Here is a 15,720-nt window from a genome sequence, read left to right as displayed (position 1 = left end):
TCATCATTTCCTTCACTTGTATCACTACTCAATGCACCATCTGAGTTCATTGTTCAACATTCAATGTTCAACGTTCAAAGGAGATCATTGCTTTGACCAAATGTTAAAAACAGGTTTGGTGCACAGAATCCCATTTGAACAAGTTAGCATGCTTCATAAAAACAGAAGCATTATACGAGAATGAAAGAACTACTACGTACGAAAGACACCACGTGTGTGTTCAGCAGCCAAACCAAAGTTGTGGTCGTACACATGCGCGTGCATTTTCTTTTTTTTCTTTTCCTTTTGGTCAAAACCAAGCTTCTATTATTTAGGTCAACGCATCTTGGACACTCAAGCTTGTGCTTTCTTTTTCTCTCTTGGGAATCCCTTTCTATCGCACTACTCAAAACATATGCCACTGTCTGCTACAAGAAACATTTATAAATAACGTAACTTGCTAAATATCTTATACCAATAACTTCGAATAGGTTACGTTCAAAAGATTTCACAAAAGATTCATTATTCCCATGCTTTGACAATGTAATAAACTGGATCAAAATATTTAAGGACCATGTTGTTAATATATTTATTTAATACACGATGAGATGCATTCTAAAAGGTTGATTAATTTGATCCACTTTGAGGTCTTATTGACATTATTAGTAAATTCGTGGAGTCATGTCGAGATGAAAGTAGGCTATATGTAGCAAATAATTGAATCAGAATCGTTATATTGTTTATTCTTGATAAGATTTTATTTTTATTTTATAATTAGAGAAGATCTTAATTCTTGAGGGCATAAAATCCAATGGATGTAACAGGTCACCCAAGAGTGAAATGAAGGATACTCCTAAGATTTTGATGATAATTAATTGCAACAAATGGGTGATATTTATGTCATTTTTGTATTATTTAATGTTGTTCACGAGTAAACGTGGGGTTAGGGTTGTAATTTTTTGAATCACGCAGATTATCACACACGTAAAACTGGCAACCATGAGCTGCAAAGAGTTCAGAAGTTTCAGCATTGCAAAAATATGCATCGTGGGGGATCCACTTTCTTTCCACCACTATCTCACCCTAAACAATCTCTTCTTTATTTTGGGAAAAAAAAAACACCCATACAAATAAATAAATAAATAAATATATATATATATATATATATATATTAGAATTAACAAAAGTAATTAAATTACAAGGACTAAATTAAAAGATATAAGTTTTTTAATTACTTAATAGACTGTAAAAATTTGTTAAATTTGAATTAAAAAAAATCAAGAACTTTTAGTTTAATTAAACCAAAATAAAAATATCAATATGTTCTTTTATTGTTATTTTTCTTCATCCATCCTTCTCTGTTATTGTTTTCTTTCCTTGTTATTTTCACTTGTATCTTTTCAACTCTATGTCTTCCCATACTTTTTGAAGCAACCTCACACATTGAAAGTTCAAGTTTTGGGAGTGGAACAACAACCTATCATTATTCTATTAACAGCTTCTTATATAAATTTCGGGAAAAAAAAATGTCCTCCCTTGTACGGAAAAGACCTTATGGGTTGGAGAAGAAATTGATGGAGTGCAGAAAGTAAGTAATTGTCTTAAAAATTTAGATAAAGTCCTTGGGTTAGGTTACACAGGGATTTGGGTATTTATTTTTTTGGGCCTATTGAAATTCAATATTGCCGCTGGTCTTAGCCATTTTCAGGTCCGCCATCAAGGGATTAGAACTTTCCATTCCAATACAGATTACACTCATTTTGAAATCATTCAATATTTTTTCAATAAAAATTATTATACGCTAAATTTCAATTTTGAACTCTCATTCGTTTTTTATTTGTGATTTTAGTATTTTTTTGTTTTTTTCAATAATTTTTAAAAAAATCTGAATTTTGAATTTAATGTTCAATTTTATATATGTTTACTTCTTTTAATTTTTACATTTTAAGTAAAAACATAATTTGATGGTATCTTAAATGAATAGACTAGAACTGGGTAAAACTGAACCAAAATAAACAAAATAAAATGTATACAAAACTAAGAATTAAAACAAAATACATTATTTTTTAAAAGATAGGGATTAAAGGCACATGAGCTTTAAGCTTTATCCCCTGATCACAGAATCCTTTTACCAAGTTGAAGAAGCATACACATATAATTTGTCTTGGGGTGGTTGTCGAGAATGAAGAATAAGAATATAGTTTTTGATTTTTATGCATCTATCTATTTTCGCATTCTTTCTTACTTTATTCATTGCATTGCATTGCACCTTTTCAATTCCAAATTCCTTATCTCAACCCCACACCATATCAGACACACACTTCTTCCTCATCTCCTTTCTCCTTTTCTGTCAAAATTCCCCATGCTTTTATTTATTTATTTATTGTTATTATTATTATATTATAAAAATTAAAGCTTCCCTCGTACTCTTGTATTATTTACTTCAAAATACCATTTTTTTTAATTAAATTGTTTACTATACAATAATTCTAAAGGCAAGGCTAAGGGTACACATTTATCTCTTCTTTCAGAACAAAATACATTAATCTTAACTTATATAAATCGACTTCATATCATATCATAACATTAATATTACAAACAACATCACATTAAAAATTAAATTACAGTTATATTTTGTGACAATGAAATTTAGATTAAAAGAGATGAGTATATGCAACTTCTTATATTAGTAGAAAATATTTTCTAGAGCTATGAAAAGTCTTCAAACAAATTATAAACTATTTTTTAATATTGTATGTTTTTAATTGGGTGACAAATACACAGTATTTTCATCTTAATTCTAATTCATTGAGAGACCAATTTATTTCGTTAGATTCAATTTATTCTGAACCTGTTTAATATTGGAGTTAGATATTTACTTAGTGGTTGATATTCTTATTTGTTTTTTATTTCAGAAATGGAATCGCAAGTCCCACCAATCTCTGGAATGGTCGAAGGGAATAAAAGAGTTGACACCAATAAAAAGTTTTTCATTAATCTCACGAAGAATGGTTAGTTCCCTTTGACCTCTTTAATGTGGCATTAGGAGGTTCGTAACCTTCACAAAAGAAAATATAACTTGGAGCATCAAAGACACCTTTTTCATTTCATTTTGCAAATATATCCTAATTAAAAGTAGCATTAATTTATAATTTTACTGTTTAAATGAAAAAACACTAGATATTATTATTTTTAATCGAAAGGGGAAAATAAGATTAAAGAGATAAGTTTTTATATGTCTTTGAATTACCCATTTAGTAACAAGTATTCCCTTTAAAAAAATAAATATTACATGTACTGATATTGTAATTAACTTTTTATAACAAAAGATAAGTTTTAGTAGCCCATAGGAATCTTCTCTACTAACCATGCATGCTAATTAAACTCTAACAAAAAGGTAATTATCATATTAAAAATATGTTTAAATAAAACAGTATTAAATTCTACTAATTAACACTCCTCTAAGCATTAGTCAAAAGAAGTACTAAAACTCGTGTATGGAGGAGAAACAAAGCTGCGCAAACAATTTGGCACCACTCAGAACCACTCAGAATTGACGACAGTTCTTGCTAGAATCAAACACCGTTTATAAGTGATTAAATGTTATGTCTGGTTAGCGAATTTTTATTACAACAATTATTGGGTGTAAAACAAGTATTAGAAATTAAGATGACATAGCTGTTCTCTGCTTTAGAGGAACATGTAAATATTTCATATATTGGAAGTACAGATTAATTACAATATAGAAGAAAGAGAGGAGTAGAAAAGTCCCATGATCATGCAAGTAACAAAAAACACCAGCACACCATGAAGACCAACCTCTCTGATTTCACTGCCTAAAATTTGCAAGCCGTGTTTCAGCAAAACATCCGCAAATGTCAAAAATTCCATTGCAGAAGCAGCCAAAGACACCCAAACATAAACCCTAAAAAATACAAAACATAATTGCGTATGAAACCCAAAAGCAGAGGAAAACAAAACCAGCCATTTCACATCACGCTCACGCACTCATATAGCTGCCCAATCAATCTCCACCGAAGGGTACTTCTCCAACCCAAAACTCTCCATTTCATCCCACTCATAATTACAACGTGAGAAATCCGAGAAATCCGAGAAATCCAAGAAAGTCACACCCGATTCAGGCGAAGAAGACTCGCCGCCGGACACAGGCGATGATAACAATGGGTTCTCGTTCCCGTTTTCTACCTTAAAATTGTCGAACTCGGGACAAACGTTGGATTGCGCCACGTCAGACTCCAGCAGTGCCAGCTCAGCAGCAGCGTGGACCTCGGGCTTCACGTCTTCGACAGAGCAACACGTTTTTTGCTGTTCTTGTTTGGCCAAGCTCTCGCAAATAGCTTGGAGCTTGGAGTCGACGGAAGAAGGTAGCGGCTTGTAATCTCCGAATTCGCCCAATACGAACGCTCCCTGGTGTCGCAGATGAGGGAAGTTGAGGCGCGCGAACTCGCCTCTGAGCTTAAACGCTGCGTTGTCGTACGCCAACGCCGCTTCTTCTCCGGTGTCGAATGTTCCCAGCCATAGGCGCGTGCGGTTCTTCGGGAGTCTGATCTCGGCGACCCACTTCCCCCAATGCCGTTGCCGCACCCCTCGGTACAGCTTCGCGGCTTTCGCCGCCGCGCCACCGTGCTTCATGGCGACACGTTTTGGACCCAGCTGGGCTTGGTTTTGACGTTGAGTTGAATAACCCATGTGCTGCTGAAGCCCAACCTGCGCCTGAATCTGGAGGATTTGCTCTGGGGTGAGTTGGTTGAGCTTGATTTGGTTGGTGGAGGGATACGAAGTAGATGAAACGAGAGAATAATCAGAAGAAGAAGAAGAAGAAGAAGAAGAAGAGGAAGAAGAAGCGGAATCAGAAGAGACGGAGAAATAATCAGTTTTGACAAAAGGCTCAAGTGCTTTCATCAGCTCCTCACTGTACGGATCTAGGAATTCCTGTACGACGTTGCAGTTGTTGTACATATCTATAGCGGCTGCCATGTTTTACAACAACCAAAGAAAATCACAAAAAAAAAAAAGGTTTTCAAGAGCCTGTCTCAATTCCAAAACCAGAGAACAGGAAATGAAGAACTCAAAACTGCGAGTAGTTGTTTATTTCTATTTTTTTTTTCTTAAAAAAAGAAGTTGAAAATCTAAGAAGCTGAATCTGTTGTTGAGAAGAGAGAGAGAGAGGGAGAAGGGGTTTGTAGTGTGAGTGGCCTCACTTTGTGAGCTTGGCTCTTGCGTTAGCATGGTGAGTGAGGGCTGCTTTATATACTGTGCTTTAGCTTCTTCTTTCAATCACTCCTTTATTCCGTCATGCCTATCCAATTGAAAAATGCCACCTATGCAATACCTCATTACTCAATGCCACATGCCCACCTTACACGTGTCAATCATATAGTGGTTTAACTCATCAGAATATTTCCAACTTTTTTTTACATATAAAATCCTTAATCAATATCACACCACAAATCAATTAAAAGTTATTTTTAAACTAAAAAAAAAAAAGTTGTTTACCTCATCAATTATCTTCTTTTACAAGTAATTCATATAAGTGACACTTCTATTAAAACAATATCTTCATTCATAACAAAAAAATTATTTAAAGATGCTTCCATCGTTATTATATGTTTTTTAAAATGTAAAAGTAAACTTGAGAATTTTTTTTTCAAATTTAAATTTTAATAGATTAAGAGAAATTCTTTTACCAACTTCTTGTAACATCTATAATAGTTGTGGTCAATGAAATAAATGAGTAGAGTCAAGTATTTCAACTCCGGGTTCATGAGTGACAAGGAATTTGACGTTAACCTTTTGCTAAATTATTATTTCAACGATTTTAATTCAAAAATTTACTTGTAAAAGAATTGAGTTTAATTTATCCGACTGAATTATAATTTAATTATTTTTGTCCATTATTTTGGTATGTTTTAGATGATGAGGAAACACAGTTTGAAGATTATTGCGTAAAAAAAAACGTGGAGAGGTAGTTATCGGAATGATGATAAGAAAATATAGTGTCACAAATTGCGGCGCCACAATGTTGACGAATTGTAGGGTCATGGTTCCCTTAAACGCAATTTGCATTGCAAGCGTTTCTTTTGTGGAGAGGGCAAGTGACTTTTGGATCCTATTCCCTTCGCGTTTGCCAAAGGTCATAGTGGACCCATCTCCATCGTTCTTTTTTCTATTTACTTTTTTATCAATTAAAATCATTTTTTTTAACCAATTTCTATTAAAATAATATTTTATTCTTGTAGAAAGTTTTCATTCGAGATTCTTTGAATTACGCATTCGTCGTTTATCGATTACTCTTCAAACAAGTTCTTAAGCCTTTTTCTATATGTGAATATTTCAAGTGAGGAATAATTGTGATTTAATAAAGAAAAAGAAAATGAGAGTGTGGGGCCCATCCCTGACGCGCCCACACGTCGATTCCTACGTGGAAATCACTTTCAAGGAACGCAAAACAACTATTGCTGCTTGTTTCTTTGTGTACTTATAATTTTCCTTCTCAAAACTCCAAGATTAAAAATCATAAATTTAATGGAAAAGGTTATATTCAATTTTGTGATAATATATAATGATGGATAAATTAGAAGAAAGGTATAAACGAGAATAAAAAAAAGCTACTTTTGCCATGCTTCATTACTCCACAAAAACAATTTCATTATCATAGGGTTGCGTCATTTTTTAGAATAAGGCAGAGAAAGCGACTTTGACATGTGTGCCACATAATAATACATCACTCGATGAAAGACCTTTTCGCATAGAAAATGCCAACTACCCAACTCTTCATCAACTATTCAAATATGAACTGTGTATTTTAATATTTAATTAAAGGGAAAAAAATGCAAAGTGATTTAGTTCATGCAGGACAAAAATGTTTTTTATTTGTGGAGAAATATAAAATATTGGCTGGTCTGGTCCCCACTAATCTTAGTCTTAGTACCCATGTTAAAAAAACAAGTATTGAAAAACTTGAATAATTGATGTCGAAATAATATTTTAATTATTATAATATATGTCAGCATGAGAAAAAAGTATATGACTGTTTAGTAATCTATTATCATTTTGTTTAGTATATCTAACCATTCATAAAATGACGAAGTTATCATATAATTTATGACAATATGGTATGAGAAGACAATAGCGAAATAGGTTACACTAATAATACTTATAAAAAATGTTATCTAAATGTGGAAATGTAAAACAAAACCCCTCCAATTTTTTTTTCTTTTTTTCATTTGGAAATTATTACAAACAAAAAATAATTTAAAGAAAACGAAACAAATATTTTAACATGTACGCAACTGTTTCATTATAAAGGAGCTGAAATGCAATAGTTGGTGATTCAATTTTGGAATCTAGTAAAAGAAGAAAAACAATACAAGAGTTGTTGGTTAATTACCTAACAATAAGAGTAAGTATTTTACTAAAAATTTCACACGTCTTGATGATATCAGAATAAAACCTTCTCCTTTATGAAAGAAAGAACGTCTAGAATGTGCTTTTTGGTAAATATTTATTTAAGAATCAATTTTGAATGAGAATATTTTTCTTTTGAAATATTATACGAAGATAATATTCCCAGTTACAAATTCACTCGAAATTCTTAAGGTGTTGGTGAAATGATGAAGCATAACTGATTTTAGATATATATTGAAACTATAGTTATCATCTCTTTGTCGACCATTTTACCATTTACAGTCTATTTTCCAGTTTTGTCCAGTTTTGGTAAAAACAATAGACACTGAATTGCAAGAACAGTGACAACTTTTTATATTTTTTTTTTTTATAAAAATGACATAAACTATACACGTCGACCTTAATCATATTCGGACCACACTAATGAGTGATGATGTTAATGAATTGTCTAATCGTAGATCTTCAAAGTTGTCTGCAATGGAATCAATTATTGTTGTAATCTATCTCCATTAAGTGCTAATAATGAGCTTTTTAAAAATATTTTTTCAGGTCTATACCAATTATCAATAGTTCCATTAAAATTGGAACAAAGAATTTCACTTTTTGAAGTTTGAAGGAAGTTGGAGTGAAATGGCTTATTATGAAAATTTGAAGTCAGCAAATAATTAATAGACATTTTTTTTAGTGAAATTAATTATGTTATTAGAAGGAATTCATAACCTAACATTAAACTGAACCATTACTCACATTCATTCAGAGTAATAATTTTGTATAAGAATTCAAATAAATAATTGTCACCCTTGCAAGCCACATGGGCCATGGGCCGGGGATGTTTATATGTGGGTTTCATGTGAAGACTCAATATAAATAAAGGACAAATCATAAAAAAAAAAAAAATAAAGCATCTCTAACTAAACTAATCCGAAATTAGCCAACGTAGGATGTGCACTCTTTTTATATTTCCTTCACGTTGTGCTGGTTCAATTATGAGGTGTTCGGGGTTTGGATAATATTGTATAACCATTTGGATAATTTGTGCTTTATCACTTCATAAACACCAATTAAACAATATTAATTCAAGGTTTAGATGACTATCACCAGATTTATTTAAATTATGAAAAGGTTAGTGCAGGAGAATTATTAAATTATAATCAGTATAAAAACTACTATATGAATTTGAACCAATCTTATGCCCTGAAATTAACGTTATTGATTTTCTTCTACATATATGGTTTTATTATAATATTCGTTTTGAATTTTTTTTTTCATACTAAATTTATTTTCGAACAACTCCATCCATTTTTTTAGTTATTAAAACTTATTACATGATAGTATGCACGTAACTCTGTCACGTCTTTTAATTATTTGAAATTATTATATTCAAATAATTTTGTTTATTGTCTGAATACAGGACATTACTTATGATACATTATGTAAGATTCACTTTCTGTTTTAAAAATTTTTGGGCCTGACTTTATTAGAGGATTAAGGTCAGTCCACTTGTTTTTTCAAGACTCCTTTCAGCTGTCTAGACACTCTCATTTTGAAATAAGGAACTTTACTAGGGCTTGAGTTACAGTCTCATCCAAGCTTACCGAAAGCTCTCCCTCCGCGTAAGTAGAACTCAAAACCCAAGTTTCTTTCTGTTTCTAAGCCCTGGTTTCACGTTAATCGCGTCATGGTCTCATTTTCATCCTCCTATGTTTTGTTTTCAGCTCCTTGAGCTGTTTCAGGTTATGGTGTTCCTTCCACTTAGGATTGTCCCCTCATAGTAGCATCTATCAAGGTAAGGAAATCTAGGATTTAAAACTTTTTATAAATATTGCATGTTTTCTGGTTTCCGAATTGTGTTTTCGGTGCCTTTTGATGTTTATGTTGTATGAAAATGAGTTGCTTGAGTTCTTAGATCTGCATGTGTGAACAGGTGAAAACCTTCTAATCTCGCCCAAACAAACAACTTTCGCCTAAGCGAGAGTAGCAGGAACTCACCACTGGTTTCTGTTCAAATTGTCGCTCAAGCGGCAAGCTTCTATCTTGAGCGAAGAGTAATCTCACTTAGGCGAGAAGGTCTCGCTTAAGCAAGAATTCGTAGAAAACTCACAGTGTCACTATTTGAGCTCTCGCTCACACAAAAATGCCTAGCTTAAGCGAGAGAACCTTTGTCGCTTAAGCGAAAACTTCTAGCTTAAGTAAGAATGGTGCAAACTTATTTTTTATTCTCTTATTTAATCTGTGATTGGCTGTATACCTTAAGAAAGCTTGAAGTATATAACTATGCATGTATAATGAGATATGTTGAACTGAAATTGTTTTGCTCGGTATGAAATGATAATGGTTTTGTGAGAAGAACATGTATATGACATGTGCTTGATGTGATTTCATAAGAAAACTTTATGGTAGTGATATTGTAATGTATATAATTAGATAATAATTCAAGTAAGGTTGCATCCTAATATTCATGAATCCGAATAATTGAGTTAAAGGATCTTTATTGTTTACTATCACATGCTTGTATGCTTACTGAAATGTCTATCTAAAAATCTGCTAGTTTATTTATCATAAAAATTTATTTTCTTAGCTTATCCTTTCTTTTTATGTTTGTGTTCTTGGCTTTCAAAATAAAATAAAATAACTAATGACAAAAAAGTTGAAAAGATTGATTGCATAGATAAAGATAAAATGATAGTGATTTGAGAGGTAAAAAATTGAACTAATTGTTAATTAAATTAACTTTAAACTTAGTTAAGAAACATTTTTAAAAAAGCAAGTGCTCAATGTATGATGTTCAATAACCTACTAAAATGATAAATGAGAGGATTCAGACTTCCAATATAAAAGTAGGTACATAATAGTAAAATTATGTACTAGAAAAATTGAAATCGAACACCAATTGTTGTCACATGCCACATATCAGCTGCTTTCCAAACAAACCAGATCACTTTTTACAGTCTTTTTTTCTTCTTCTGAATTGCTATATCAATAACAAAAACTTAATTGTGTATAAATGGCTAAACCTAGGAAGGATAAAAACCAATTTCAATTATGATTAAGAAAATTAAGAGTTATTTATTATTATTATTATTATTATTTAGAATGCACAGTGACAAATCTAAGACCTTAAATATAAGACCTTAAATTAATGGAAATTATTTATACAAAAATAATAATAATTCAGATTATAATAGATTATACCAATAAGAATTAAAAAAATAATAAATTATACCTATAAATTAATATAATATAATATTTTTCAACAGTCTCAAACACACTCTAAATACGTCAGAAGATAATTTCACCTGTCCAACATTGTAGAGAATCCTAAAATTGTTGCCAGTCACCCAAACCAATCTAGGAATTAAAAAATCTATCGACCATATAACTTTGAACAGAAAGAGCATGCCAAATTTCAGTCCTCTCAGGACATCCCAAAAATGCGGTACAATTGTCCTCAAAAGCATGTTGATTAAAATCATAATGGAATCGGTGGAAACAGCTGACGTGACAAATGTACATGTAGACTTGCAAGTATTATAGCCACCGAGTTTACATAAAATATACAAATATTAAAGCAACAGATGACAATCTGCATATTAATTGAAATTTGAAGCCAAGAAACTTATGTGCCAAGCAATCTTACAATGAAAAAACGGATTGGAATACTACTGTTTTTCACTATGGCTGTTGTCATTCGAATCAAGATCAGTCTTGCAGCGTTCTCTCAAATCTTTTAGTGATTCAAAGCTTGATTCCTGAAAGCAAAATCAAATCATTCAAAGCATTAGGTGAGAAAATGAAAAGAATAAACCGGGTTATAGGTAAGAGAATTTAACATCGACAACCAAGGTTATTAAACTTCAATATATATATATACACTTGTGGAAGTTCCGTTGGCTCAACTTGTGGATCCAACTCGTAGACTTTACAAGTCTATGTCATATAAAAAAAAAATAAAAATAATACCATCTCAATTGAACATTTCAACACCATGATTAACAATAATTTCATAATTTTAAATTTAGTAGTGCATCACTACTATACAACTTCAAATCTACACCAACCACATAACATACAATTACAAAACATAAGTAAAAATTACAGCAACCAAGTCCTTATTGTGGGATCTAAAATGAAAACGAAAAACAAAGAAAGGGATAAAAAACAACAACCAAGTATTTATTGAGAGAACTCTATCAGAGGAGAACGAAAACAGAGGGAGGACGGAGAACGAAAAACAAAGTGCAATGAAGGGATTGAAAACTCCCAACAAAGGGGAATGAAAACAAAGGAAAGGGAGAATGAAGAGGTAACCTGTTCAAAGAGCAAATCCAGTTGACGCCCCCAAAGAAAAAACGTGATGCAGCTGTGGAAGGAAGGTGAAACATTATGCAGTGTAGTGGCAAAATCCCGTCAAGGCAGTGACAATGTTTAGAAACACAATGCGGTGTGATGTGGTGCTCCTTTGAGAAACACAAACTCTATCGCGATGCGCTGCTCCTCTGAAAGCGCAAACCCTAATCCGTTCAGAAAATAGGAAATGCCAAACGAAGGCCAAAAAATGAAACCTCCCCCAAACTCACTGACTCCTAAGTCTACTCGAGTTTATCGAGTTAACAAGATTCTATTTCGAATCTACTGGAAAATGAGTTTACATTCAAGTAAACTGATAGACGGTGAGTGAGACCTCGTAAACTGGGACGAGTTTCATGCTGACCCTAGAGTTTTGATAACCATGTTCACAACATAGCATACCAATAACTAAATAATCATATGCATAAATTAAGAAATGGCTTTTACAGAGGCTGACTTGTACTAAAATTGGTTGAGCCCATAAAGGAAACAGAGAATGTGAAAACCCATAAAATTAAATAAAAAATGAGAGAGATAAAATAATGTGCGAGACATATTCTATTAATAGAAGCCAATAGCATCTAACAATTAAGAAATTAACCAATCAAGTTAACTAGCAAACTAAACCTCTAACACTCGCCTCCATATAAAACAAGCTAACATTTTGAGTAGTTTACAGTCTCCATAAAAGCAAATGGAACAATGGATAGTGCAAAAAGACAGAAAATTGAATTAAGAAACTTGTATGGCAATGGAACCAACAATTCCAGCAGGATTAAAATAATAAACCATGTAAGTGATAGCGTTGAAACTTACTAGGTGGCTACTTTCTTGGGCATACATATTCTGCATTTGAACAAAGAGCGACTTCCACTGATGCACAAGGGACAATTCTAAGTTTAATGACTCCTCACTTTGGTGCTGGCCATGCATTACTGTATCCTCTAATCCAGAAAATTTCTGAATGACCAGTTTTGCTTCTTTCTGACTCTTCCTTATAGCTAGCGAAAAGGATGAGCATTTAAAACCTCAATGCTAGAAGAAATAATATAATAACACTTGACTGTAACAGAACAAAACTCCTAAAATGGTTAGTAGAACTTACCACTTAATCTACCCTTGGCATCCTGGTAATGGAGATCCGACCAGATATAAGCAGCTAGTGATCAACATAAGCAACACCCATTATTACATACTAAATAAAAAATTGTAAAAATAGGAAAAATCTTGATACAATTCCTTAAGCACTTTTGGTGGTGTTCTTCAATCAAAGTTAGAGTTCACCTCAGTAACTATTTAAACCTTTAATGCAAATTTTATTAAGTGATATGTAGCTCTAATTTTAGTTGACACAAAAAAAAACGCAAAAATTAGATGCATACAGATAAACTCTAACCACCTTTAGAGCATAAGGAACAAGTGCAAGATTTAATGTCCGCAGCATCAGTAACAGGATTCGATGCTCCATCGCCCTTATGCCCCGAGCACGGTTTCAACCCCCGAAAATTAGAATCATTAGAGGCAGAGATTGACGGCATTTGCACGGCCCCGCACCTGGGAGATCCGGAATTGTCAACAACACAAATATCCTTGTCCCCGCTTTCAACAGCACAATCGATTGGGGCAATTCCTTCATCCTTCTCCCCAAATTCATACTTCTTCAAACCCAACAGATTCTGCTCCCGCGATCCCTCACTGGGCGAGCACGGTTTATGGTACGAGCTTGAAATATCATCGCAAAACGGAAACAAAATGGGTTGGTTTTCTTTTGGTTGCAATAAGACCTCGTTGCTATGGTGAGCCTGTGCTCCTAATTGCATTTGGATTTTCTTTTTGGCTAAACTTTCTCCACCTAAGCGCATTTGCTTTGTGAACTGCGAGTCCCCACCATCGCTGGAAACTAAAGAAAACGGCCTTTTCGACGGGCAATTCGTGACATCCGCCAGACGGGGACGGATTTTGAAAAGCCCGTCACTGGAATCATGGTTGCTTCCCATGAAATTTTGATAATGGAAAATCTTAAACGGAATCAGTGAAGTTGCCTATTTGAAACCCTAACTGCAAGAATACAAAGAGTAAAGAAAAAGAATTGGGTTAAGATGAATTGACCTTGTGAAATGGAGGAGGACCCGGAAGCTAATTTGAAACTGGTTGGGATTAGGGTTAGAGAGAAGAAGAAGAAGAAGAAGAAGGTTAGTAACACTCACTTGTTGTTCCCTCTTTTGAATTAGCGCGAGAAGAAAGTGAGTGACCCATACGCAAAGATTCTGGGGCGGGTAAAAGCGGGTTTCAACTTTGAATTGTAGCTTTTCGAAATATACTCCGCGGCATTCTCATTTATGGGCCCAATCATCGACCCAATGGGCCTAACATTTCTCTATTCGTCAAGTAACCTAGTGAAGTGACCCCCTTATGTGACTATATTCAAATTTAGTGTCATTTATTTAACCAAGGAGCTTTCTTTATTAATGAAAGCCCTTCATTTTTCGAACCAAAAGGTACTTTTCTTATTCTACAAATTATGCTCCTATTATTAGATACCAGCACCAAAAAATATATAAAATTCAAATATATTAAAAATAATAAGTTGAAAAATAAAAAACAAATATTTTACAATAAAAATATGTTTTTCTTTTAAAATTTTCTTCTCTGTCAATGTTTAGTTTATATATACATACATATATATATTAACATGCAAAGAGTTGACTTTTTCCTTTTAAAGAAATAATGTATAATCATCGGAATATTTTATTAGTAATTTTTGCTTATTTATACGTGGGGTGACAGGTATTGAGAGTGATTAATGAAAAACTCATTCCAATATATTTGTTTTTAATCTACCGTTAACTAAATTTATAGTTGATTATTCCATTGATTTACCGCTTAATTTTCTGGTACAATCGCATAAATGTGTCTGCTTAGCCAATTCTATTTGTTTTAATATGATATCAAATCATATAAGCTTTTATTTTCTACCTTTCTTTAAATTTGTTGTAAAATAATTACACATTTAACCCGTTCTTTTATCAAATTTTCACTTAAACATATAACATAAGTGATTAACGAAATATGAGTATAATAATTTCATAAGTTTTAATTAGTAATTTAGTCTAAGTGTGATAATTTCACATGTCTTAATTAGTAATTTGTCGTCATCATTTTCTATTTTAAATTTTTTTTTATTTTTTTCTTCCTTCACCTTCCTTCATCTCCTTCCATCTTACCACCCTCCTTCACTTCCTAGCACCTTCCTCGACCTCATTCTACCTCTCACCAAATATTCATTTTAAATCATTTTTGGTTAATAAAACACCATTACACGAAAAGAGTTTTTTTTTTTTCAATTCAAAGCCGTAAATATTCTTTATCCAAAATCCTCCAACCATGTAAGAATTGGTTTCAAAAAATATAAATAAGCAAACTCTTTAACACAAAATATGGTGGGAGAAGGAAGGAGAAAAGCAAAACAAGAGAGATCCTAAGATTAAAGATAGTACGGATTTTTTGACATGTGACATTTTTCAACAACACTAATGTTAACTTAACCAGTTTAACATATGAGACCAAAATGACTCTATTCAACAAAAATTCATACACAATTTAGTCCAGAAAAAAGAATAGCTACATATGGGTAAAGTTTTATATTGGCTTAATTAGTAATTTGGTTCATATAATTAGGTATACAATTCAATTTTTTGTCTCTTTCATTTTTTTTAAACTTAATAATTTAGTCTGTATATTTATAAATATAATCAATTTGGTCCTATTTACTAATGATATATATATATATATATATATATATATATATATATATATATATATATATTGAATAATGATAGACAATTTTCTTGAGTGTTTTGTTTTATTTTTCCTCTCCTTGTCTAAATATATTATCACCTTCATCTCCTTCCTCCATCCTACTCACTATCGTCTCAACCTTCGCCAATTGCTTCATCTAGCTAATGT

General features: G+C 32.4%; 2 protein-coding genes across 4 annotated transcripts; both read right to left on the bottom strand.

The window, feature by feature from the left end:
* Window positions 1-3,668: 3,668 nt before the first annotated feature.
* On the bottom strand, window positions 3,669-5,233 carry LOC114174929 (ethylene-responsive transcription factor ERF060-like). The gene has a single exon (XM_028059660.1). It carries the CDS (start codon window positions 4,975-4,977, stop codon window positions 3,988-3,990), a length of 990 nt encoding a protein of 329 aa, XP_027915461.1. The 5' UTR covers window positions 4,978-5,233; the 3' UTR covers window positions 3,669-3,987.
* Window positions 5,234-10,804: 5,571 nt separating this feature from the next.
* LOC114176009 lies at window positions 10,805-14,052 on the bottom strand. Of its 3 annotated transcripts, none has more exons than XR_003602955.1 (5): window positions 13,154-13,955; window positions 12,860-12,913; window positions 12,571-12,755; window positions 11,716-11,903; window positions 10,805-11,156 (listed from the first exon to the last, which is right to left on the bottom strand). XR_003602955.1 is itself a non-coding variant. In XM_028060885.1 (5 exons), the coding sequence occupies exons 2-5, from the start codon at window positions 13,749-13,751 to the stop codon at window positions 11,067-11,069; spliced, it is 927 nt and encodes a 308-aa protein (XP_027916686.1). In that variant the 5' UTR covers window positions 13,752-13,812; window positions 13,962-14,052; the 3' UTR covers window positions 10,805-11,066. The 3 variants fall into 3 exon arrangements, 2 of the variants coding, with proteins under 2 accessions (XP_027916686.1, XP_027916687.1); XM_028060885.1 differs by lacking the exon at window positions 11,716-11,903 and adding an exon at window positions 13,962-14,052 and having other exon boundaries at window positions 13,154-13,812; XM_028060886.1 differs by having other exon boundaries at window positions 11,716-11,767.
* Window positions 14,053-15,720: the final 1,668 nt, after the last annotated feature.

This window comes from Vigna unguiculata, chromosome 3 (assembly GCF_004118075.2).
Source record: "Vigna unguiculata cultivar IT97K-499-35 chromosome 3, ASM411807v1, whole genome shotgun sequence".
Taxonomy (NCBI): Eukaryota; Viridiplantae; Streptophyta; class Magnoliopsida; order Fabales; family Fabaceae; genus Vigna; species Vigna unguiculata.
This window is presented reverse-complemented; position numbering and strand designations above follow the sequence as displayed.

Excerpts from the sequence above, each read along its gene's own strand:
- LOC114176009 (XM_028060885.1), bottom strand. The coding sequence starts at position 13,751 with ATGGGAAGCAACCATGATTCCAGTGACGGGCTTTTCAAAATCCGTCCC. Across the intron at positions 12,914-13,153 it reads TTGTTCCTTATGCTCTAAAG|CTGCTTATATCTGGTCGGAT; the intron begins GTGGTTAGAGTT and ends GTTGATCACTAG. Across the intron at positions 12,756-12,859 it reads TGCCAAGGGTAGATTAAGTG|CTATAAGGAAGAGTCAGAAA; the intron begins GTAAGTTCTACT and ends CCTTTTCGCTAG.
- LOC114174929 (XM_028059660.1), bottom strand. The coding sequence starts at position 4,977 with ATGGCAGCCGCTATAGATATGTACAACAACTGCAACGTCGTACAGGAA.